The sequence below is a fragment of the Dipodomys merriami genome, unplaced genomic scaffold, assembly GCF_024711535.1.
Source record: "Dipodomys merriami isolate MVZ:Mamm:240054 unplaced genomic scaffold, mDipMer1.0.p SCAF_2, whole genome shotgun sequence".
Taxonomy (NCBI): domain Eukaryota; kingdom Metazoa; phylum Chordata; class Mammalia; order Rodentia; family Heteromyidae; genus Dipodomys; species Dipodomys merriami.
Window position 1 is genome coordinate 60507806 of NW_027203381.1, and position 24501 is coordinate 60532306.

Below are 24501 nucleotides of genomic sequence, written 5' to 3' on the forward strand. Positions count from 1 at the left end.
GCGGGAGCAGACAAGGAGCACATGAGAATGAAGTTGCCAGTGCAGGGCCATCGGCCAATGACACTGGTGTTACGCCCCCCCCCCCCCCCCCCGGGCCCCGCGCCCTCGCCCCGCGAACTGGAGATTCGGAGACCTGCCGGGCCCGACATGATGGACTTAGTTATTCTCCCCAGCAGAGGAGGTTCACGCACTGGAAATCTGAGATTATGTGCATGGTTGGGGTAAACGTCAGGCGGTTCATCACGGTCTGCGCAAACCGCGGACCGCCGCCCCGCAGCCAGACTCAAGCGGAGCCCCTACCCCGCGGTGCCCCTGGGGCTGCAGGGGCGGCGGCGGCGGCGGCCCCCAGCGGGCCGCGCCTCGGGCCCGCACGCACGCACGCACGCACGCAAGCACGCACACACGCCGCCCACTGCGGCCCCGGGAGCCCGGCCCGCCTCTGCGTCACGGACGCGGAAACCCCGTAGGAGCAGGGCGGGCGGCGAGAGCGGAGTTCCGTTCTCATCACTGCGATATCCTTCCGCTAGCAAAGAGTTCCCAGCCCCCCCCTCCCAATCCTGGGATCTCCAACCCATGCTATCAGATCGGGGAATCCCATGGACATTTGGGGTTTTTTTTTTCTCATCGAGCCTCTGAGGATGGGACGTGAGAGAAGGAACCCCAGGGTGGTAATGCTGGCGGTCAACCGCCGAGCGAGGAGAGATTCCTCCGCGAGAAACGGGTTCCGGCCGCGAGCCTATAAAAAACGGGTGGCGCGGTGCGGCTGTCTTTCCAGTCGGGCTCGGAGGCGTCCTTCGGATCATGTCTGGTGGTTCTGCGGACTATAACAGGTACGGCGCGGTCTGGCGGTACTCGGGACCCCCTCGTGGAGGGCATGTCCCCCCCCCCTCCGACCACGGAATGGGTGGCACGGAATTAGGTACTGGGTGTTTTTTATTTTTCTCACGGTAGAGCCCCCCCCCCTCCCCCTTGTGCCCTTCCAGAGCCTTCCGTGATGGGCAGGGCCCGGGATTGCAGGGGGACAGATGGAGGGCCTGGAGGCTGCTCTCTTCCTCCGGGACGTGTTACTACAGCCCTGCCCGGCCGCGCTCCCCGTGCCGGACGGGACACGCTGGTGGGAGCCGTGGCGCAGTCTGCGTTAGGCACTGCGTTACCGGGGCCCCGAGTCAGCCTGACGGCCTGCCACGCGAGGAGGGGGCCTGGGTCTCTTTTGATGAGAGGATGGGGTGGTCGCGGTTGCCCCCCCCCACGCCCCAGCCGGTGGGCGGTGGGGACCGGGCCGGACACCGGGGAGCCGACGAACCGTTGGCGTAGCCCCTCGCCAAGGCCTCTCGGTCCGCGTCAATCACCGGGGCTTGCGCAGAGTTAGGGGCGGAGCTCGGCGCGCGGAGCTCTCGCGAGACGCTCCGTTCCCCTGGACGGGAGGGCCCGAGCTCTCCGAGCTGGGGAAGGGGCTGGTCCTGGGGCCTGCTCTCCAGAGGCCTTCCCAGTGGGGAAGGGAACCTGGATACCTCCCCCGGAACCAGCTTCGTTTGGCTTTGGAGGTAGTCAACGCGTTCTGGGAGGGTGATGACCCAAGGATTGTAAAAAAAAAAAAAAGGTCACAACTCGTGGCCGAGGGCTGTATTGTCTCACTCTTACTGTTTTTGTCTGCAGAGAACATGGCGGCCCAGAGGGAATGGACCCCGATGGTGTCATCGAGGTAAGCAATAAGCAATGGATGTGGATTTTGTTAGCCCAAGAAAAGGTGCCGCATTAGTTTTCCATCTTATTTACTGGTACTATTCTTACAGAGCAACTGGAATGAGATTGTTGATAACTTTGATGATATGAATTTAAAGGAGTCTCTTCTACGGGGCATCTATGCTTATGGTTTTGAGAAGCCTTCAGCTATTCAACAGAGAGCTATTATCCCTTGCATTAAAGGTAAAAGAAAAAAGTGTTGACCTTTATTTACTAAAACGAATTCACTGTTCAGCATTGAGGTGGCCCATAAAAGGGAAAGTAACCTTTGGGGGACTGCTAGCACCTATTTGTATTCCTTAAAGTGAAATGATGGCAATCATCTTTCGGGACTGACCTGAAATGAAGAAAATACTCACTGCTGATCACTTGATTGTTTGGGCATAATCATGTTCCAACTGGAATACATGGTGTGTGGTAGAAGTGACAATTTTGCTGTGGGATCGGTAAATGTGTATCCTACTTTTTTTAGGGTATGATGTGATTGCTCAAGCTCAGTCAGGTACTGGCAAGACAGCCACATTTGCTATTTCCATCCTGCAACAGTTGGAGATTGAGTTCAAGGAGACCCAAGCACTAGTATTGGCCCCCACCAGAGAACTGGCTCAACAGGTATTGATAGTGTAGTTCAAAAAAAACTGCTTGCGTGTTGCATAGGTTTCAGGTTTCACAACTGAATAATTTTAAGACAGTACAAATTGTCCTATCAGCCATCCTTTATTATCCATGCATGCAGGGAGTTCAAAGTTAAGCAGGAGGTGGGTGTGTAGGTACTGTTTATAGTAGTAAACAGGACGAGAATGCAAAGTTTTCTGTTAACAGTGGACTAGATGTATAGCCATTTTTTGTAGTTGAATCCAGTTGTGCAACATGAAAACTGCAGTGACATGTTACCATTTGACTGTCTCAGTAGTTTGTGATGCATCTGTTGCATGCGATGTTTTTGAAGCTTAATGACATAATTGGCTCTTCAGTAAAATTTTCAATAAAGCCATAACCTTTATTAAAATCCAAGATTATAAGACAGGGTAATAGTACCTACCCTGAGACAAAATTTGGCCAATATTTTCCCCAGCTGTAATTGAAGATCATGTTTCAGTATTACACTTTCCTGCACAGTGAATAATGTAGGAAACTAATTGTATAGCTGATGTCTGGGATAACAAGATCCCACGTTTGAAACAGTCAAGAAATTAAGGGAATTAGAACAGTCGTGATTAGACTTGGAAGTAGTTTTATGCTGTGCATGCATAGAAGCTGTTGGCAGACCAAGTATTTGCCATTATGCCTTGGAAATAAGTCTTCAAAGTTCATAATTCTACAATGGAATAATTATGGTTTTTGGCCTTTAGATCCAAAAGGTAATTCTCGCACTTGGAGATTATATGGGAGCAACTTGTCATGCCTGCATTGGTGGAACCAATGTTCGAAATGAAATGCAAAAGCTGCAGGCTGAAGCACCACATATTGTTGTTGGTACACCAGGGAGAGTGTTTGACATGTTGAACAGACGATACCTTTGTAAGTAGTGTTCTTAAAGAGTATAGTTTTGTACTGTTGGCAATAGTTACATTAGGGAGTTTTGAAATTCTGAATGGCTTTTTTAACAGCTCCAAAATGGATCAAAATGTTTGTTTTGGATGAAGCTGATGAAATGTTGAGCCGAGGGTTCAAGGATCAAATCTATGAGATTTTCCAGAAATTAAATACAAGTATTCAGGTAAGCATTTATTTTGTCCTCAAAGTTGAGGCTTGGATTAATGCAGGCACAGTTACAATATAACTGAAGTGTTCTATTGTCGTTCCCCCTGCTTAAAGCATATGATACATTACTATCTCTGTCTAGCTTTATTCCATACTAAGACAGAGACGCTTGGTCTCAAACATTAATTACTGTGAAAGTTCTGTTTACTTGAATTACATTTTTTTAAGGTCGTGTTGCTCTCTGCCACAATGCCAACTGATGTGTTGGAAGTGACCAAAAAATTCATGAGAGATCCGATTCGAATCTTGGTGAAGAAGGAAGAATTGACCCTTGAAGGAATCAAGCAGTTTTATATAAATGTTGAGAGAGAGGTAATTTGTCTTTAGTGTTCAATAATGTTTACTTTGTTTACTTCTTGTATAAGCACTGTGCTAAAATTGCAGAAACTAGGATCCTGTCTTGGTTTCTGTAATAATGCTAGCAGAGTACACACAAGAAGAAAAGTAACTGCACTAGATCCTAAAGACTGGGGTGGACCTCTTTCTTAATGTCCAGTGTCCTTTGTCTTAAGATTTGGTGCAATACGCTGATAGAAATAAACTTCTAGTAGAGAGTTGGGAACTAAATGCATCTTTTCTTTGAAATATTTAAGGAATGGAAGTTGGACACACTTTGTGACTTGTATGAGACACTGACTATCACACAGGCTGTTATTTTCCTCAATACAAGGCGCAAAGTAGACTGGCTCACCGAGAAAATGCATGCCAGGGACTTTACAGTTTCTGCTCTGGTAAGAGGTGTTCTAATTGAGTGTTAATGTTTGTTACAGCAGGATTTAGACTACAATATAGCTGCTAAGTGCTGTGTTGTCGTTCCCCCTGCTTAAATTAAGGTTGTTTCTTAACTATACCTGTCTGCTATACCTCTGTAGCAGCCAGGGACGCTTGGTCTCATACATTTGTGAAAATTCAGTGTTGACCTGGCTGGTAATTCTTGATTTAAGATTTGCTCATTTTCTTGCAGCATGGTGATATGGATCAGAAGGAGAGAGATGTTATCATGAGGGAATTCCGTTCAGGGTCAAGCCGTGTTTTGATCACTACTGACTTGTTGGTAAGTTTGACTTAACTTACAGTATACCAAAAGCTAATTTTGGGGAAAGGTTTTCTTTAATAACCTTTACCAACTTAGGCTATTTGGGAAAATAATTTGACCACATACTCCACAATGGGCTATACCATTTAATATAGTTCATTACTAATTTTGTGGCCTACATTACATCTCAATTTTTCTGAATTCAGATTATAACATTTAACATGCACTGTTGTATTTCAGGCTCGTGGAATTGATGTGCAACAAGTGTCTTTGGTTATAAACTATGACCTGCCTACCAATCGTGAAAACTATATTCACAGGTGAGAAGACAGCATCTTAAACCTATTTGAATTGGTGAAATAAATTCATTTGTTGGTTTCCTACTATGATTTGTATGACAGGTGACATCAAATCAGGGATAGATTAGTAGGACAGTAATTTTAGTGAGATGTACCTAAAGTTGTCCTTGGGAAGACTGCTCAGAGCAGTGTGGGAAAACATGTAAATGTTGGTCAGATTGATTATACACAGAATAGGTTGCTTTAGATCTCTTGGTGTTTTGTTTGAACTTTTAGTGATCTTGTGTCCATGTGCTTTTTCTTGGTGATTTCTATAGTTGGGATTTTCTTGGTGTTGCTGGTAGCATTTTGAGTGATCCCTGGTTTAGTTATAGTGGCTTTATCCCTAAATAAATTGAATTGTACTTTGTTATATGATGTAAAAAAAGACTTTTTAAAAAATACAGGAGTCGATAGCACCAGTTGATGACGAGATGGCACTCAGAAACGGCGTTGACGTAATTTAGGACGTGGATTCATAAGCGAAACAGCACACTGTTTGAATAAAGAGCGAGTCGGTATTTATATTTGTTTTTCTTTTGTCATGATTATTTGATATTTTAAGTTGTTCCAGCCAAGGCATTTTGTATGTTAGCATTTCTTAGGGAGCATTAGGTGGTTTGTATTGTCTGGTTTCTGTAGGAAGGTAGAGAGCTGTTTTGGAGGTAACACGTTTTGAGTAATTGAGTATACAACGTGTGAAACTGAACAAAAAAAGCAGTGATGAGTTTGGGTTTACCCTGCCAAATTTGTTTTCCCACTGGAAAAGTTGTTAGGTTTTAGAAAATAGTTAACCTACAGCATTTTGTATTTACAGTTTACAGTTCCAGAAGTGCGTCGAGTGGATTACATAACTGTTCTCTTTTATCCCTGGTGTTTACATCTGTCCCAGGCTGACTACTGCTCTTGGCTGGCCCACTTTGGTATGGGCTTTAATTTCACTACCCCAAACACAATACTGCCATCTGCTTTATTATAATTAATGCTCAAGGCGCCTGATAAAATCTCATTTTTGCAGCCAGACAAGCCTTGAATCCTTTTGGCACTAACTGCAAAGGAAGATTTTTTTTCCTCCATGTATTGATTTTAGCAGCTAATGCTCCAATTAGAAGCACGATCTATAACCTTGATAAGTAAACAGCAGCTGATGGTTAACAAGTGGATCATCATGTTCAATAAGTTCATAAAGCATTTGAGAAGTAGTGTTCTTCTGATTGCCCTTTTCTTTCTCTTATACAGAATTGGCAGAGGGGGTCGATTTGGGAGGAAAGGTGTGGCTATAAACTTTGTTACTGAAGAAGACAAGAGGATTCTTCGTGACATTGAGACTTTCTACAATACTACAGTGGAGGAGATGCCCATGAATGTGGCTGACCTTATTTAATTCCTGGGATGAGAGTTTTGAATGCAGTGCTCGCTGTTGCTGAATAGGCGACCACAACGTGCATTGTGCTTCTTTGGGAATATTTGAATCTTGTCTCAATGCTCATTACGGATCAGAAATACAGATTTTGATAGCAAAGCGACATTAGTCGTAAGCTCTGTGAGGAAAGTCCTTGGCTTCATCCTCTTTAGAGTTAGACTGTTGGGGTGGGTATAAAAGATGGGGTCTGTAAAATCTTTCTTTCTTAGAAATTTATTTCCTAGTTATGTAGAAATGGTTGTATTAGATGTTCTCTATCACTTAATAATATACTTGTGGACTAAAAGATATAAGTGCTGTATAAAATCGGCCAATTATGTTAAACTAGCATATCTGCCTTTACTGTGTTTCTCAGCCTGAATAGAAAGGCCTTTAAAATTTGATTTTTTTAGAAAGCATTTGAATGCAGTTTGTTTGGTATTGTATTTATTCAATTAGTGCTAAGTGTGAAATGGACCCTGTTGCTAAACCCCAGCAAGCAATCATATCCTAGGTAGGGTTAAACTCCCAGTAAAATTGCCATATTGCACATGTCTTAATGAAGTTTGAATGTTAAATAAATTGTATATTCACTTTAAAAATGAAGCTTTCATTTTATTTGCGTTTTGAGCAGTTGTACAAAGGGGGGTTTTCTAAACCAGGTGACTAGCGCCAACTCAGCAATTCTGAGTCAGTTGTTGCATCAGAGTTGCACAAAGGCTGATGAGCTGCAGGTGTTCATCAGCACCATCTGCTAAGCATTTATCCACATCCTATAAGGAAATAAGATTACTAAAGTTACTGATGTAGTCACAAGGAAATATGGTAAAGATTACTGAAGTAGTAATATGCATACTCACAGCAAGTTTTTCTGTAATAATAGATTTTTGTTTATCAGAAAGGTTGTCATTCTCTACAATTACATCATGAAGTTGATTCACAAGTTGGGTTGCTGCATGGCCATCATCTATTAAGTCCTGATAAAATAAAGTTGAGAGATTTTGGTATGATTTTAATTACAAAAAGTTTACAAAGCAGATACGAATGTAAAATAATTACCTTTATCACAGCTTCTAGTTTATCAAAAGACCCACTCTGACATGCAGCAACTATTCCATTGATGGTTTCAGCTGGTATTACCTACAAATTTAAGTGTTGGAGAACATTCTATGAATCCCTTTGTAGAGTAGGAATATGGAAAAGTAGGAGCCTACATTGGGCTTGCCATTTTCCTAAAACAAGGCTTTCTAGTGCAGATCATTTGCACCTCATGATTAAAGTTCTGAGCAACTACAGAAAGGTTTAGTGGCCCTACCCCAACTTATTTATTTTTTTTTGGGTCCAGTCGTGGGCCTGAACTCTGGGCCTGGGCACTGTCCCTCAGCTCTTCAGCTCAAGGCTAGTGCTCAACCACTTGAGCCAGAGCGCCACTTCTGGCTTTTTTCTTTTTGCTTATGTGGTGCTGAGGAATTGAACCCAGGGCCTCATGCATACAAGGCAAGCGCTCTACCAGTGAGCCACCTTCCCAGCCCCACCCCAACTTATTTTTAAAGAACTGACAAGTGATCTAGAGAGCAGAGCATAGGGACCCTGCTTCCAGTTTTGGGTCAGAGTCTGGTTGAAGGTGTGGCAGGCACACTTCTGGCCACAGTAGAAAGTGAACTGAAAGTGAAGGTTGCAGCCCCAGGTGGAGTTAAGAAATCTGGCAAAAGCTGTTCCTTGTCCCTGAGATGGAACAAGATGGTAACTGGGATTATCAAGATTAAAATTTTTTTTTTTTTTTGGTCTTGGGGTTTGAACTCTGGGCCTTGGGTGCTACAAGCATTTACCACTTAAGTCACAGTGCCACTTCCAGTTTTCTAAGTGTTTTTATTGGCATATCACAGACTTTCCTTCCAGGCTGGCTTTGAACCGGGATCCTCAGATCGAAGCCTCTTGAGTAGCTAGGATTACTTGCATTAGCCACTGGTGCCCAGCTAATTTTTGTAATTATTCTCTTATTAGACTTGTTAGGCTTTGTTGGTTTGAATTTTTCTATAAGGCAAAGAAGTCCAACTAGAATTTCAAAGTAATAATACTCTTACCCCAGCAATGTCGGTGATCACTTTTTCCACGACCTCATTTCCACCTGTTAATCGAGTAGCACTTTGAAGAAATGTAATAGCTTTCCTTAAGTCTCCTTCTGATATTTTAACAAGATAAGCTATTTCCTGAAGAGGGAAAGAGTTATTTTTTAAACTTGAAAGGGTGAATTAAAACTTTTAAACAAAAATCAGTGTTAGTGGACAAACAACATTTGTTTGGGGGAGAATCAATTCTATAAAAGCAGAATTTCATGGAGATAGCACTGTCCAAATGGAAGGATAGCAATATTTTGCTTTTGTAAGAAGTTGGCAGAGATAAAAAGTTCATTATGTTTTCTGGGTCATATAAAGTAAACAAAGAAAATTAATGTTTAAAGTTCTGTTGTAATAAAGGGCTATATAATATTGAAAGAATTATTAGGTACTAAAAACTTGTCATTATGCAGAGACTGGCTGAAAATTGCCTTAAGAACAGAGTAAGTAATACATATTTAATATTTTCAGGACCTCATGTGCATCCACTAAAGGAAGGAATTAATTACAGTAACCAATAACTAACAATTACCTCACTGCTAATTTTGACATTTTCCTTCTCAGCAATTTCTAGTAATCGCTGCTGTTGAATTTTGTCTGACAGAGGTTTGAAGCGGAATTTTGAACATCTAGAGGTCAAGGGTTCAATAATTCTGAAAAAAAATGGGCAAAACATATTGGTGTCTAAGTCAACATCTGATGGTGGAATTTCTGAATGTTTTTAAAACAAGTGAGTGAGGTGATGTGTCAGTTATTCTGATCTGATTATTATACATATGTAAAAATGTTGCATGGTACCCCATGAATATATACAATTATGTGCTAATTTTAAAAACCAGATGTAGCAAGCACACGCTTGTAATTTAGTTGTAATTTAGCGCTAAGAAGGCTGAAGTAGGAAGGTTATAATTTCTATGTCAGCCTAGGACACATAGCTGAGACCCTCTCAAGAACAACTACAAAGAAGGCTGCCTAGCATCTACTATCTTTAAAGCAATATACATACCGACTGACATAGTTACAGATGAGACAGAATCGGGTTGTTTTGGACTCTTTCTCCATGGTACGCCTTAAAGCTGCTTGAGCAGCTGAGGTCATAGAATCTGCTTCATCCAAAATTACAATCTTAAAAGGAGGACATGGTTTCCCACTAATGCAGAGAAACAAAGGAGCTGAAGATTAATACATAGTGTTCACTAACAGCTTTGCTGAGATAAAATACACAATGCAATTTACCTACTTATGGTGTACAACAAAATATATTTTCAGTAGTCTCCACTTACATTCTGTAGAGAAATGTTCCAAGAACATTAGAGGATGCTTGAAGTGGAAGTGTATATGCGCACACGTGCGCGCGCACACACACACACACACAAATATACAATATACTTACATAGTTATAGATGAAGCAACTGGGTTATACATACACATGAATATGTATGTATATATACATACAAGATTTTCCTGTTAGATATACTTAAATTTAACTTATAGGAGCTGGGAAGGTGGCTCAGTGGTAGAGTGCTTGCCTTGCATGCATGAGGCCCTGGGTTCCATTCCTCAGCACCACATAAGCAGAAAAAGCCACAAGTAGGGCTGAGGCTCAAGTGGTAGAGCGCTAGTCTACAGCTGAAGAGCTGAGGGACAGTGCCCAGGCCGAGTTCAGGCCCACGACCAACAAAACAAAACAAAAACAAATTAGGCACAGTAAGATTAGCAATAACCTAAAAAAATTGAATCACAGTAATATGTAGTAATAAAATTGCCAAGTCAGGCAGGCGCAGGTGGCTCACATCTATGACCCTAGCTAGCTACTCAGGAGGCTGAGATCTGAGGATCCCAGGCAGGATCTGAGCCAGCCCAGGCAGGATAATCCATGAGACTTTTATCTCCAATTAACAACCAGAAAACCAGAAGTGGTGGTGTGGCTCAAGTGGTAGAGCATTAGCCTTGAGCTGAAAAGCTGATGGACAGTGCCCAGGTCGAATTCAAGCCCCACAACTGACAAAAAAAATAAAAATAAAATTGCCAACTCATTAATCTTGTGCTTTGGGGCTATTACAAAATAAAATGGTTATTTAGAATACAAACCATGAAATACTGACAGCTGATTTGGTAACAGAGACAGCTACTAAGAGACAAATGAATCATTTGTCCCAGATGGGAAAAGAGATTTCATCATACTCTGAATGATATTAATTGAAAAACTAAGACTGATAGAATTTTTAATATTTTTACACCTTAGATAACTATGGGTGTTAACATCACAGAAAGTAAAAGAGCATATAAGGTAGAGAGGGGGAACTACATATTCAAGAATTGTGCAACCATCATTCCAGGCTAATTTTAGAACTGTTTTATTACCTTAAAAAGAAACCCTATGCCTGTTAGGAATTACTCTTTCCCCCACATCTCCCAGCCTAGGCAGTCACCTCCTTCCTGTCTCTAGGTTTACCCATTCTAATTGTATAAATCATGAATCATGTAATGCATGGCTTTTGTTAACCACCAACTCTCAAATTATTCTGTCTCCTAAATATGCAATTATGGGTATGCACCACCATGCCTGGGTAGATCAAGTGGTCTTTTATCCCAATCTTTATTTTACATAGGAGGAAACAGGGTGCTATAGAAGTTGTGAGTACAGAATCAATTCAAGGTGGACATGTCACTGAAACTGAACTTCTATTTCTCATTCATACAAAAATCAATTCCAGGTGGATCAAAGAACTCAAAGACTGAAAAATTTAAATCTATTAAAGGAAAAATGTAGTAAGACCCTGGAAGATAATAGGCACAGGTAAATACAACTCCAGTTGCCCTTAACAAATGGGACATTAGTTTCTGCAAAGCAAAATAAACACAGAATGGGAGGAAATCTTTCCAATTATGCAACATAGAGGACTAATATCCAGCATATACAGAGTTCAAAAAGTGAAAACGCAATCCAATTAATAAACAGGCAATTGAACCAAACAGTTTTCAGAAGAAATACAATTGGCTAATACAGTTAACATGTGGAAATGACAGTTCTTCACATTCAATAAATTTTGAAGTGTTCTCAGTTGTAAAATTTAAATATATGTTCAGATATCAAAATTTTAATCTTAGAGCTCTGCCACTTAAGGAATGTAATTGACTAAATTCCTATTACCTTTAGGGAAGACAATCTTGTTTTAATTATTTTTTTTTTGGGGGGGGAGGGGGCCTGAACTCTGGGCCTGGGCGCTGTCCCTCAGCTCTTCAGCTCAAGGCTAGCGCTCTACCACTTGAGCCACAGCGCCACTTCCGGCTTTTTTCTTTTTGCTTATGTGGTGCTGAGGAATCGAACCCAGGGCCTCATGCATGCAAGGCAAGCGCTCTACCACTGAGCCACCTTCCCAGCCCTCTTGTTTTAATTATTTAAAAATTATTTAAATATTTTATTGTTTAGTTATTAATATTATTTATTTACTTTTTGCCAGTCCTGGGGCTTGAAGTGCTCTACCACTAAGCTATATTCTCAGTCCTAGTAATACTATTTTTCACTCTAAAATTATCTAAGTTTGGATCCAAACTATAAAATATACGCTATAACTTAAGATACTTGAGAGACTGGGCACTGATGGTTCATATCAGTTACCCTAGCTTCTCAGGCAGCTGAGATCTGAGTATCACATTTTGAAGTCAGCCTGGACAAGAATGTCTGTGAGATTCTACTCTTTTGTTTTTCGTTTTGTTGGTCATAGGGTTTGACCTCAGCCCCTGAGCAATGTCCCTGAGCTCTTTTACTCAAGGCTAGTAGTAATCAACCACTTTGAGTCACAGCCACTTCCAATTTTCTGGTGGTTAATTAGAAGTAAGTCTCATGGACTTCCTGCCTGGGCTAGCTTTGAATAGTGATCCTGAGTAGCTAGGATTATGGGTGTGCACCATTATGCACAGCTTGTAAGACTTTTTTTTTTGGGTCTGGTCGTGGGGCCTGAACTCTGGGCCTGGGCGCTGTCCCTCAGCTCTTCAGCTCAAGGCTAGTGCTCTACCACTTGAGCCACAGTGCCACTTCCAGCGTTTTTTTTCTGCTTATGTGGTGCTGAGGAATCGAACCCAAGGCCTCATGCATGCAAGGCAAGCGCTCTACCACTGAGCCACCTTCCCAGCCCAGCTTGTAAGACTTTTATCTCCAAAAAATTACATGCATACCACCAATTTATTAAATACCCTTGAAAACTTACTAACTTGAAACTATTATATACAATCAAATGGTCATTTCAACATATCTGTAATTTAGATGTAAGTATGATCCAGCATAAAAAAGGAATTGAGCTAGGCACTGGTGGCTCATGCATGTAATCCTGGCCTTAGGAGGCTGAAAGCTGAGGATTGAGATTTGAAACCAGCTCAGGCAGTTAAGTCTGTGAGACTCTTATCTCCAATTAACTACCCCCAAGAAGCCAAAATGAAGGGTTGTATATGCTGAGGGCATACTTAGGACATAGCAGATAGCATCATCTGGAAAGACAGAGCAAGCCTGATAATGACTTAATAAGGCCACTAGAGGGCTCTACCCTCATGATTTCTAGTTATCTTCCAAGGTCTCACCTCCAAATACCATTCCTGTGAATTTAGGGATGAACTTTCTAACACTTTTAACTTTTCAGAGGATATAGTCAATTTACAGCCTTTATTTAAAACAAAGATAATGACCAACATTATGGAAAAGTAAGGTTTACTTACTCTGAACGACTTCCTGACACAGTTAATTGAGCAAAAGTTTTCACTTTCTCTCGTACTACTTGTATTCCACGTTCATCAGATGCATTTAACTCAAGAACTCTTAATCGAAACAGTTCAGGACTATTTAAAAATGAAAAAGATATATGAAACCACACAGCACACAAGTAACCCAGGCATAACTTGAATACACTTAACATGTTATACACTTTACATGGTACATGGTAATATTTTGGCATTTTTCATTAATGAAAAAGTGTAAATATATATGTCAAACTTTTGTATAATAAATACCTTGTCATGTTAACAAAACTACTGTAATATATATTTAACATTAGACATTGAAGTAATGTTAAATATGTTACAACTTAGCACATTTTGAGTGTTTCTAGAAGGCAGCTTGCTATAAAGAAAATTAGTATATTAAAACATGATTCTTTGTTATTTTTGTTTTGTTTTCTTTGTCTTATTTGTTGGTTTATCTGTCTTTGGGAGGGTAAGAGAGAAATGGAGGAACAAAGGGTGAAGAAATACAGCAGTGGTACTCAATAGATACTATGGTGAAAATGAACTATATAACTTATAGGCGGAGACTGGAGGAAGTTGGAGGGGTTACCATCCAAAAAGAAATGTACTTTTTATTTTAAAATTTTTATTGTGAAGGTGATGTACAAAGGGGTTACAGTTATACAAGTCAGGTAATGAGTACATTCTCTTCTGAACAATGTCATTCCCTCCTAGTTTTTCCCTCTTGACTTCCCTACTTCCCAAGATGCATACAGAAATGGTGGGACAATTGGGTGGGTGGGAGGGGGAGGATGGGAAGGGATAGGAAGGGCAAACAAAGGAGGAGGCTACAATGCTTGATAAGAAATGTACTCATGGGGCTGGGAAGGTGGCTCAGTGGTAGAGCGCTTGCCTTGCATGCCTGAGGCCCTGGGTTTGATTCCTTAGCACCACAGAAGCAAAAAGAAAAAAGCCAGAAGTGGCACTGTGGCTCAAGTGGTAGAGCGCTAGCCTTGAGCTGAAGAGCTGAGGGACAACACCCAGGCCCAGAGTTCAGGCCCCACGACCGACCCTCCCCACCCCCAAAAAAAGAAATGTACTCATTATCTTGCCCATGTAATTGTAACCCCTCTAGTATTTTCACAATAAAAAAAAAAAAAAAAAAGAAAAGAAAAGAAATGAAATGGTGGGACAAAGGGTGAATCAATACAACGGTGAAACCCACTAGATACTATGTTGGAAATAAAACTATTAACTAAGAAATGTACTGTTTATCTGACTTATGTAACTGTAATCCCTCTGTTTATAACCTTTATAATGATAAAATGATAAAAAATTAAACAGTGGTGTGGTTTTCTTATTTTTGTTTTTTGGTGACAGTCCTGGGGCTTGAACTCAGGGCATAGATGCTGTCCCTGAGCTTTTCTGCTCAAGGCTAGCACTCTACCACTTGAGCCACAGCTCCATTTCTGACCTTTTGGTGATCAACTGGAGATAAAAGTGTCATGGGTTTCCCTCCCCAGGCTGGCTTAGAGAGACACTAGTGCTTGGCCTTTTTTTCTTTTTTTCGGGGGGGGGGGCATGCTGGGGAATCAGGCTTTGCACATGTACTTTTATCACTGAACTATACAGCCCCCCCCTAAAACATGATCAATAAATCACTAAAAGTAACATTCACTGTAGAAAAATAAAATGAAATATTAATTTCCTAAACAGTTTTAATACTTTCCTCTAGTCTTCTTTCTTCAGAGTATTTTTAAAATTAAAAACAAAATAACATAAAAAAAAATCCTACTAACTGAGGCCATAGTTCAATGATACAATGAATGCTTCCCACGTGGGAGGCCCTGGGCTCAATATTGCAGCACCAACCTCAACTACCTCAATCCCTAAAAAAAAGAAACTTCACGAGATAGTTGTTTTGGGCTGGGAATGTGGCTTAGTGGTAGAGTGATTGCCTAGCATGAATGAAGCCCTGGGTTCAATTCCTCAGCACCACATACACAGAAAACGCTGGAAGTGCACTGTGGCTCAAGTGGTAGAGCTCTAGCCTTGATCACAGAGAGGCTCAGGGATAGAGCATACATCCAGAGTTCAAGCCCAATGACTGGCAAAAACAACAACAAAAAACAAGATAGGGCTGGGAAGGTGGCTCAGTGGTAGAGTGCTTGCCTTGCATACATGAGGCCCTGGGTTCGAGTCCTCAGGACCACATAAGCAGAAAAAGCCGGAAGTGGTGCTATGGCTCAAGTGGTAGAGCACCAGCCTTGAGCTGAAGACCTGAGGGACAGTGCCCAGGACCAGAGTTCAAGCCCCACGACCAACCAAAAAAAAACCCCAAAACAAACAAAAACTAAGATAGTTGTTTCTATTTAACACTTCTCCTTCCTCCCTTCTTTTCTCCCTCCCTCTCTTATCATTCCTTTCTTCCCTTTATTTTTTGTCATGAGGCTTGAACTCAGGGTCTGGGTGCTATTCCTGAGCTTTTTGGCTCAAGGCTACTGCTCTATCACTTTGAGCCACAGCAGCACTTCGTTTTCTGGTGGTCAAATGGAGATAAGAGTCTCACAGACTTTCCTGCCTGAGGTGGCTTCAAACCAAAGTCCTGACTTCAGCCTCCTGAGTGACTAGGATTAGAGGTGTCAGCCATTGGTGTCCAGCTTAATTTTTCCTAATTAGGAAAATATTCTAAATATTCTATGGATATAAATATTAGGAAATTCTGCGAATATGTTCTATTTGAAACTACATATATAATATGAAACCTAGAATTAAAAGTAAGATTTTTTTGTTGTTTAGTTCTCCCCCCTCCCTTTTTTTTTGGGTCCGGTTGTGGGGCCTGAACTCTGGGCCTAGGCGCTGTCCCTCAGCTCTTCAACTCAAGGCTAGCGCTCTACCACTTGAGCCACAGCACCACTTCCGGCTTTTTTTTGCTTATGTGGTGCTGAGGAATCGAACCCAGGGCCTTGAGCATGCAAGGCAAGCGCTCTACTACTGAGCCACCTTCCCAGCCCAGTTGTTTAGTTCTTTAAGGATTTTTTTTCCCTTTTCTTTTTTGGGGTAAGGTCTTATAATGTATCGAAATTTGGCATGGAATTATATAGCTCTTGCCTCACTATCCAGAATGCTGAGATTATAGGCATGAACCAGCATGACTAGCTATAAGCTTTATCCTTTTACAAAGAATATATAAGAATTATATATTGAGGATTGACCTACTCTGGATAAAATAACAGTACCATTAATGGTTTCATTACGAGTACACTGCTAAGGTTGCCTCAGTTTGAATCTGTCTTAGTGGGGGAATAATCAAAAACCCGAATAAAAGTTGTTGTCTATTACACAAAACACATAAGGTCTATATGCAGCTTTTCCTTTTCTTTTCTTTTTTGCAAGTCCTGGGGCCTGAACTCAGAGCCTCGGCACTGTCCTTGAGATTCTTTCGCTCAAGGCTAGCATTCTACCACCTGAGCCACAGCAACACTTTGGGCTTTCTCTGTTTATGTGGTACTGAGGAACTGAACCCAGGGCTTCGTGCATGCTAGGTAAGCATTCTATCATAAAGCCATATTCCCAGCCCTCAGCCTTTTCTTTCTTTCTTTCTCTTTTTTTTTGTTTACGAAGAAGCAATTTTATTGAGAAGGTTCCTACACTGACTGGCCAGGGCCTCAGCCCAGGCTTGGGAGCTGATACTGGGATCCTGAGTGGCCCCCTCAGCCTTTTCTTTTATGTGTTTTATTTTGAAGTGTTGGGGATTTTTCATGTCAAGTCTTTAAAAGGACAGGTTAGTAAGTGGTGCTGTGACTCAAGTGGTAGAGAGCTTGCCTTCAGCTGAAGAGCTCAATGACAGTGCCTAGGCCCAGAGTTGTTTTTTTTTTTTTTTTTTTTTTTGTCGGTCATGGGGCTTGAACTCTGGGCTTGGACGCTGTCCCTCAGCTCTTCAGCTTAAGGGGAGTGCTCTACCACTTGAGCCACAGCGCCAGTTCCGGTTTTCTAGTGGTTTATTGGAGATAAGAGTCTCATGGACTTTCCTGCCTGGGTCGGCTTTGAAACATGATCCTCAGATCTCAGCCTCCTGAGTAGCTAGGATTACAGGCATGCGCCACTGGCGCCCGGCTGGCCCAGAGTTCTTTAAAAATAAAAAGTGAATTGACAGATTAATGGATTTCAACTTACCCAAACAGTTCTCTAGCTGCTGCCAAAATAGTAGACGTTTTACCAGTTCCAGGTGGCCCATAAAATAAGAGATTAGGGAGCTGTGGGAATTAAATTTAAATTTTTATAAATTGAATTCTGGCACAAATATCTGTGGAATGGGAACTGGAGGCTCAAGTGGTAGAGTGTTGGCCAGAAGCCCAAATGTCAAATGAGAACTTAAGGTGTTGATTTCAAACCTTAGTACCAGCACAACAGAGGGAGATGCACAACTACTGTGTGTGGAATGATATAGAAACTTCCTTAACAAGAAGGATTAAGTCAAAACAAACACTGGTTAGGAAAAGGATTTTAAACTGTTTTGTAACTGTAACTTTTTTTCAAACACACACTATGGAACAGGCCAATACAAAATCTAAATCCAATATGCTCCACAACTGAAAAAAAATTTTTTTGTTCTGGTTCTGGGGCTTGAACTCAGGGCCTGGACACTGTCCCTGAGCTTTGTTTTCCCTGCTCAAGACTAATGCTCTACCACTTGAACTACAGCTCCACTTCTAGCTTTTTTGTGGCTTAATTGGAAATAAGAGTCTCACAAGCTTTGCTGCCTGGGCTGGCTTGGAACTCCAAGCCTCAGATCTCAGTCTTCTGAGTAGCTAGGATTACAAGTGTGAGCCATTGGTGCCTGGCTCAAAACTTTTTTTTTCGTCAGTTGTGGGGCCTGAACTCAGGGCCTGGGCGTTGTCCCTCAGCTCTTCTGCTCGCTTGAGCCACAGCGCCACTTCCCGTTTTTTCTGCTTATGTGGTGCTGAGGAAATCGAACCCAGGACCTCATGCATATAAGGCAAGCACTCTACCATTGAACCACCTTCCCAGCCCAGCTCAGAACTTTTTGAGTACTAGTGTGACTGTGATACTATAAGTACTTACTCTGAACACATTTTTCTCATGATATTAATGGAATTTCCTCTATATGTAAATATATACACACATATACATATTCATACATATACACACAAATAATTAGTAGCAGGGTTTGAACTCAGTGCCTAGCACTCTCATTTGGCTTGCTTGCTCACCATACACACACACACACACACACACACAAATGTTAGGATTTGGACCCTAAATGTGCTCCAAAGGCCTATAAGCTAAAGGCATGGTCACCAGTCTATGGCACTACTGGGAAGTGGCAATACTTTTAGGAATCAGGGCCTACTGGAAAGAAGTTAGGTCATTGAAGGTGTGCCTTTGAAGGGGACATTGGGATACTGGCTCCCCTCTTTTCCCTTTTTTATTTCCTGGTTGTCATCAGGCAAGCTGCTTTGCTATGCCTTAAGGTCTCCAAAGCATCCAAGTGACCATGGATTAGAACCTCTGAAACAAAGAGTGAAAATAAATTTTTCTCCTTTCATGTTATCTAATGACGTGTTTTGTCACAGCCATGGAGAGCTAACAAAGTAAATATTCCTAAATCTCAAATTCAAAAATCTTTGGTTCTTGGATAAAGGATACTGAATATATTGTAATTACATTAAGATAATAAAATCCCAAACTGAAAGAATATCCAATTAAAAGCTGCCAGATTTAAGGAAGCAAATCTGGAGCATAAAGCAAAAGCCATGTCCCACTTTGACCTTACTGAACACTTAAAGCACTTGGAAGGACTGGGACATAGCTTAAGTGGTACAGTGTTTGCCTAGCATGCTCTAGATCCTACCTCAGCACACACATACATAAACAAACACAACATGGATACAACATTACCAATTAAAATTGGTATTTCTTCACCTGGGTTTTGTTTATTTTGTCTCTTAATAATTGAAAACACAAGTTACTCAAGGATTTTTTTTTTTGTCAGTTGTGGGCCTGAACTCTGGGCCTGGGCGCTGTCCCTCAGCTCTTCAGCTCAAGGCAAGCACTCTAACCACTTGAGCCACAGCGCCACTTCTGATTTTTTCTGCTTATGTGGTGCTGAGGAATCGAACCCAGGGCCTCATACTTGCAAGGCAAGCACTCTACCATTGAGCCACCTTCCCAGCCCACTCAAGGATATTTTTATCCTATATATCCTAGCAGAGAATAACCATGTTTTAAGCAGAATTAAAAAGTTCAATGCTTTTATTTATTTATTTTTTGGTCAGTCGTGGAGCTTGAACTCTGGGCTTGGGCGCTGTCCCTGTGCTCTTCAGCTCAAGGCGAGTGCTCTACCACTTGAGCCACAGCTCCACTTCCAGTTTTCTAATGGTTTATTGGAGATTACAGTCTCATGGATTTTCCTGCCTGGGCTGGCTTTGAACCGAGATCCTCAGATCTCAGCCTCCTGAGTAGCTAGGATTACAGGCATGAGCCACCAGCACCCAGCTTAATGCTTTTAAAAAGAAATCCTAAAGTTAGGTGAACAATTACACTTTCAAAACATCTTTATAATACATATTTATTATTTGGTTTACTTGTTTAGTCTATCTCTCCTCACCAGAATAAAAGTATCTGTCTTGTTAACTGATCTTTAATACTATTTAACAATGGCACATAGGATTAAAGACTCATTAAATATTATTATTTTTTTTTGGGGTCGGTCATGGGACTTGAACTCTGGGCCTGGGAGCTGTCCCTCAGCTCTTCAGCTCAAGGCGAGCGCTCTACCACTTGAGCTACAGTGCCACTTCCTCATTAAATATTTATTAAACTAATTATACAACTAATATTAAGGACTCATTGGATATATAGAAGATTACAAAGGAAAAGGGTGAATAAAAGACTTAAATTATGAATCTCCAAATGGCACTGAACACTGCTACTCACATCAGCTCCTTCTAAAGACTTTTTCAGCACTGCAACTACTTCTTCCTGGAAAGCAACTTCATCCACACATTTTGGGCGACTGGGAATGAAAGGGAGAAAGATTATTTAGTATACTATGGTACTACATAAGCAGAAAAAGCCAGAAGTGGCACTGTGGCTCAAGTGGTACAGTGCTAGCCTTGAGCAATAGAAGCTCAGGGACAGTGTCCAGGCCCTGAGTTCAAGGCCCAGGACTGGAAAAACAACAACAACAACAATAACAACAAACAAAAGTCTCAAATGTTCCTTTTGCTAAAGTATCATTAACAACTGTTATATATTGATGGAACGAAAAACATGTTTTATGATTCAAGTAGATGGAAACTTTACTTGTATTTAGGGAAATCTAAACTGACGGAATAAAACACTATTTCCCATCTACACTGCTTGAACAAGAAAAAATGTGCAAGAGTTTCATTAGCAACACTTGCTAACCAAGCAAGTTTATTTCTTTTTTTTTGGGTCCAGTCGTGAGGCCTGAACTCTGGGCCTGGGCGCTGTCCCTCAGCTCTTCAGCTCAAGGCTAGCGCTCTACCACTTGAGCCACAGCGCCACTTCCAGCTTTTTTCTTTTTGCTTATGTGGTGCTGAGGAATCGAACCCAGGGCCTCATGCATGCAAGGCAAGCGCTCTACCACTGAGCCACCTTCCCAGCCCAAGCAAGTTTATTTCTTATGTAAATACTTTCTTAGCAAGTAGTATCATATACTAACAAAATGATGAACCTCAGCTAATAAGAGAAAAACATTTAATAATTTAATGAGAGGAAATGATTGTTAGTATATACTTAATATATATTAAGTGGGCACCAGTGGCTCACATCTATAATTCTAGTGACTTAGAAGGTTGAGATCTGAGGATCCTGGTTTAAAGCCAGTCTGAGGAGCAAAGTCCATGACTCATAACTCCAATTCACCAACAAAGCCAGAACTTGGAGGTGTGGCTCAAATGGTAGAGTACCAGCTTTGAGCAAAATGCCAGAGTAAGAGCCCCAGTACTGGCACACACACAAAAATAAACAAAGAATAGGAAAAACAAACAAACCCCAAACCATAGTTAATATCAATTCTAAATTTTTTATACCAAAACAAAAAAGACCTTAAAAGACCTTAAAAGAGTCACTAAACTGAGGTAGAAAAATACTAAGCTTAACCAGTATGAAACACAATTATATAATTTTCATCGTACATCATTAGTAACTTAATATAAGTGACAAAAATTATACTCCCAAACCTGAGACCAACCTTTCTTTTTTTTTCCAGTCCGGTAGTGGGGCCTGAACTCTGGGCCTGGGCACTGTCCCTCAGCTCTTCAGCTCAAGGCTAGCGCTCTACCACTTGAGCCACAGTGCCACTTCTGGCTTTTTTTTTTTCCTGCTTTTGTGGTGCTGAGGAATCAAACCCAGGGCCTCATGCATGCAAGGCAAGCACTCTACCACTGAGCCACCTTCCCAGCCCCCCCAACCTTTCTTCTTAAATAATCAAACCTAAGATTTTTAAATAAGCACTGGTAGTACCAGACAAAACATGAGGGCCCGCAAACCCTTTCTAATAACTAACTTTTCCATCCAATGATATCTGATTATTACAATTACTTGTAATAGTTTAGCTGATCCCAAAGTGCTACTTCAAATGTCATTTTGGTAAAAATGTAAAAATAAATGAAACCTAAGAATTTTCACCTTTTAGTAATAGGAAACAGATCATTACTTACACTAAACTCAACTTACAGAAACTTTTTTTTCACATCTTTGAAACTGTAGGCTTCAGTTACTGAGTTCATTTACAAAATAAGGGAAGAAAATCAGGTCTCTGTAAGGTACCTTTCAATTCCAAGATTCTAGGATTTCAGTAATTGGGTGATTTTCAAGGATAGCATATAAATAAAGCAAATAATAAGTCCCTCTTACATTAAAAAAATAAAAGATCAGAAATGGGAATTGGTTATTTCAGCAAAAAAAACATTGTTCTTACTATTTTTCCACCCATGGAACAGGTTTGACTTTCTTGTTTTCTCCACTGCTTCCTGCAGTGGCAGCTATTCCTCGGTCTTTGGTCAATGGTGGTTTAGTACTGATAGATGTGCCTTTTAGAAATGCCTGCATGGTTTCTTCCCTATTAAAAAAAAAAAAGTTTTTTTTAAAACCATTAAGAAGCTCTACTGGAAAGCACAATTAACCTTACACAAAAACATCCACAACAGCTGGGCACAGGTGGCTCATGCCTGTAATCCTAGCTACTCAGGAGGCTGAGATCTGAGGATTGAGGTTCAAAGCCAGCGCGGTCAGGAAAGTCTGTGAGACTGTAATCTCCAATAAACCACTCGAAAACTGGAAATGGAGCTGTGGCTCAAATGGTACAGCGCTCGCCTTGAGCTGAAGAGCACAGGGACAACACCCAAGCCCAGAGTTCAAGCCCCACGACCAACTCCCCAAAATATAAAAATAAAAAAAAATCCACCATTACTTAATGAAGGACATCATTCCACAACCTAAGATGCCCTAGAGCACGCACGTATTAGGGGCCAGGGAAGGAATTATGAACAAACATAAATCACATGCCAGGAAGTTGTTTTTTTTTTTTGGTCTGGGGTTGCACTCTGGGTCTAGTACCTGGCCCCCAGCGTTTTTGCTTAAGGGGAGTACTCTACGACTTGAGCCATAGTTTCATGAGCTTTCCTGCCCTGGTTGGCTTTTTGCAATCCTCATTACAGATGTAAGCCTTGGGTACCTGGCTCATAAAGATTCTTAAAGGGTTCCAAAACCATCAATAAATGTTTGGTTTTTGGGGTTTTTTTTTTTTTTGGGTCTGGTCGTGGGGCCTGAACTCTGGGCCTGGGCGCTGTCCCTCAGCTCTTCAGCTCAAGGCTAGCGTTCTACCACTTGAGCCACAGCGCCACTTCCGGCTTTTTTCTTTTTGCTTATGTGGTGCTGAGGAGTTGAACCCAGGGCCTCATGCATGCAAGGCAAGCACGCTACCACTGGCCACCTTCCCAGCCCTAAATGTTACTGTCCTACAGAGGTCTTTCTCTAGTCTTTTCCATTCCAGTCATAGGCCCAGCTCTAGCTCAGCCGCTGAAACTGGAGACAAGTAGGAGTGCTTGGTCCACATATGAGAACCTTTCCTTGGGCCTCCAGCTCCGTTCATGAGCCTATTTTCTTTGCAAAGCCAGTGCCCACCTTAAGATTTTGAATGTGATTGTGTGCATGATTGTGTGTATATGTGAGAGAGAGAGAAAAAAACCAGCTGTTTTTCTAATAGCAAACAATGGAAGAAAACAAAACTATGCAAAGAAACAAAAGCAAAACTCATAGATTTATACAGAACACAGTGATTAGCAGTAACATTTAGATAATCATGCGTGCAGGATGTTTTCAGGAGTTAAACACATGCACAAAGCCTCATGTCTGAACATCCCTAGCATTCGTGACAATCTTTTCTCCTCACCCCTACTATTATACACCCCAGAGTCTAAACCAATGTCAACTACTTGGTAGATGTGCAATAGTTGGGTGAGTGAATTAATTACCACTTTTGAGACTAGTTTTCCCCCTCTGCAAAAAAAAAAAAAAAAAAAAAAAAAAAAAAAGAGCTAAGGCCTACAGCATGAGGCAATTGAACTAAATAAGATAGCACACCCGGACCTCTGTGCTTGGCGTGTGCATATATTCAATAGAACCGTTAATAACCACCACAACAGCAATAGTAGTAATAATAATTGCAAACAAATGGTTTAAGGTGGTAAACGTCAACGGATCTTTTCATCCCTGCCTGCCATTTGGCCCGAGCTTCGGGTAGGGTGTGAGGGAGGCCGGGCTGGAGCCGCGGCGAGGGCGGGAGGCCTCACGGGGACCCCTGGGTTTGGGAAGGCGACGGCCGGGGCCCATTCTCCTCCTGGATCCCAGCAAACCTGGCTTCCCGCGCGGGGCGGCCGCACGCTGGGCCGCCGAGGCGCCAGCCACTGCAGCGAGCCCGCCTCTAGCTCGCTCTTGAGGTCCCGGGTTGGGGACCCGCAGGGGCGGTGGTGGAGTCTCAGCTCGGTCCCGCAACCCGAGGACAGCCGGCCTAGAGTACTTACGGTACCCGCAGGCGCCTCGGTAGCCGCGTTTCGCGCCACTCGACAGCGGACGCAGGGCACGGCGGGAAAACGTCACTTCCGGCGGGCCGCGGGCGCGCCGTGCGTCATTTCCGGCAGGGCTGTCCCGGTGCGTCTTGCAGTGGGGCAGCTTAGCGTGACCCTGCGAGGAGATCCGGGCGGCCCGCCGTGCGTGGAGACCGGGCGCCGGCGTCACCTAAAGAGGTGCCGGGGCTCCTGTCTCCGCGCACGGCCCCCGCTGGACACCGCGGGCCAAGGACGCCCTGCGGGAGTGGAGCGGGGCGGGCGAGGC

General features: G+C 42.2%; 2 protein-coding genes and 5 non-coding genes across 11 annotated transcripts; 6 read left to right on the top strand and 1 right to left on the bottom strand.

Moving 5' to 3' along the window:
* Positions 1-739: 739 nt before the first annotated feature.
* Eif4a2 (eukaryotic translation initiation factor 4A2) lies at positions 740-6885 on the top strand. 3 transcript variants are annotated; one of them, XR_011373529.1, is made up of 12 exons: positions 740-830; positions 1657-1702; positions 1794-1926; positions 2216-2355; positions 3096-3264; positions 3354-3463; positions 3676-3819; positions 4101-4238; positions 4472-4561; positions 4784-4863; positions 5289-5395; positions 6121-6885. XR_011373529.1 is itself a non-coding variant. In XM_070029786.1 (11 exons), exons 1-11 carry the CDS (start codon positions 802-804, stop codon positions 6263-6265), a joined length of 1224 nt encoding a protein of 407 aa, XP_069885887.1. In that variant the 5' UTR covers positions 740-801; the 3' UTR covers positions 6266-6885. The 3 variants fall into 3 exon arrangements, 1 of the variants encoding a protein (XP_069885887.1); XR_011373530.1 differs by having other exon boundaries at positions 5289-5399; positions 6121-6219; XM_070029786.1 differs by lacking the exon at positions 5289-5395.
* LOC138832728 (small nucleolar RNA SNORD2) lies at positions 2046-2114 on the top strand. Its single transcript, XR_011373663.1, has one exon. It is a non-coding gene; the product is annotated as a small nucleolar RNA SNORD2 (small nucleolar RNA).
* On the top strand, positions 3504-3630 carry LOC138832667 (small nucleolar RNA SNORA63). Its single transcript, XR_011373615.1, has one exon. It is a non-coding gene; the product is annotated as a small nucleolar RNA SNORA63 (small nucleolar RNA).
* Positions 3858-4035, top strand: LOC138832725 (small nucleolar RNA SNORA81). Its single transcript, XR_011373660.1, has one exon. It is a non-coding gene; the product is annotated as a small nucleolar RNA SNORA81 (small nucleolar RNA).
* On the top strand, positions 4275-4406 carry LOC138832666 (small nucleolar RNA SNORA63). The gene has a single exon (XR_011373613.1). It is a non-coding gene; the product is annotated as a small nucleolar RNA SNORA63 (small nucleolar RNA).
* On the top strand, positions 4585-4725 carry LOC138832677 (small nucleolar RNA SNORA4). The gene has a single exon (XR_011373623.1). It is a non-coding gene; the product is annotated as a small nucleolar RNA SNORA4 (small nucleolar RNA).
* Positions 6878-24256, bottom strand: Rfc4 (replication factor C subunit 4). 3 transcript variants are annotated; one of them, XM_070029787.1, is made up of 11 exons: positions 24192-24256; positions 22088-22228; positions 20077-20155; positions 17293-17372; positions 13114-13233; positions 9407-9550; positions 8933-9053; positions 8368-8493; positions 7343-7423; positions 7144-7260; positions 6878-7056 (listed from the first exon to the last, which is right to left on the bottom strand). In XM_070029787.1, exons 2-11 carry the CDS (start codon positions 22216-22218, stop codon positions 6961-6963), a joined length of 1095 nt encoding a protein of 364 aa, XP_069885888.1. In that variant the 5' UTR covers positions 22219-22228; positions 24192-24256; the 3' UTR covers positions 6878-6960. The 3 variants fall into 3 exon arrangements, with proteins under 3 accessions (XP_069885888.1, XP_069885889.1, XP_069885890.1); XM_070029788.1 differs by lacking the exon at positions 24192-24256 and adding an exon at positions 24024-24185; XM_070029789.1 differs by having other exon boundaries at positions 6989-7075.
* Positions 24257-24501: the final 245 nt, after the last annotated feature.

What these genes read in the sequence shown, in the direction of transcription:
- Eif4a2 (XM_070029786.1), top strand. Translation starts at nt 802, where the DNA reads ATGTCTGGTGGTTCTGCGGACTATAACAG. An exon ending in TATTATCCCTTGCATTAAAG is followed by an intron (nt 1,927 to 2,215) that starts GTAAAAGAAAAA and finishes TACTTTTTTTAG; the next exon opens with GGTATGATGTGATTGCTCAA. An exon ending in ACTTTACAGTTTCTGCTCTG is followed by an intron (nt 4,239 to 4,471) that starts GTAAGAGGTGTT and finishes ATTTTCTTGCAG; the next exon opens with CATGGTGATATGGATCAGAA.
- Rfc4 (XM_070029787.1), bottom strand. Translation starts at nt 22,218, where the DNA reads ATGCAGGCATTTCTAAAAGGCACATCTATCAGTACTAAACCACCATTG. An exon ending in GTGTCAGGAAGTCGTTCAGA is followed by an intron (nt 9,551 to 13,113) that starts GTAAGTAAACCT and finishes TCTCTGCATTAG; the next exon opens with TGGGAAACCATGTCCTCCTT. An exon ending in ATGTCAAAATTAGCAGTGAG is followed by an intron (nt 8,494 to 8,932) that starts GTAATTGTTAGT and finishes TTCCCTCTTCAG; the next exon opens with GAAATAGCTTATCTTGTTAA.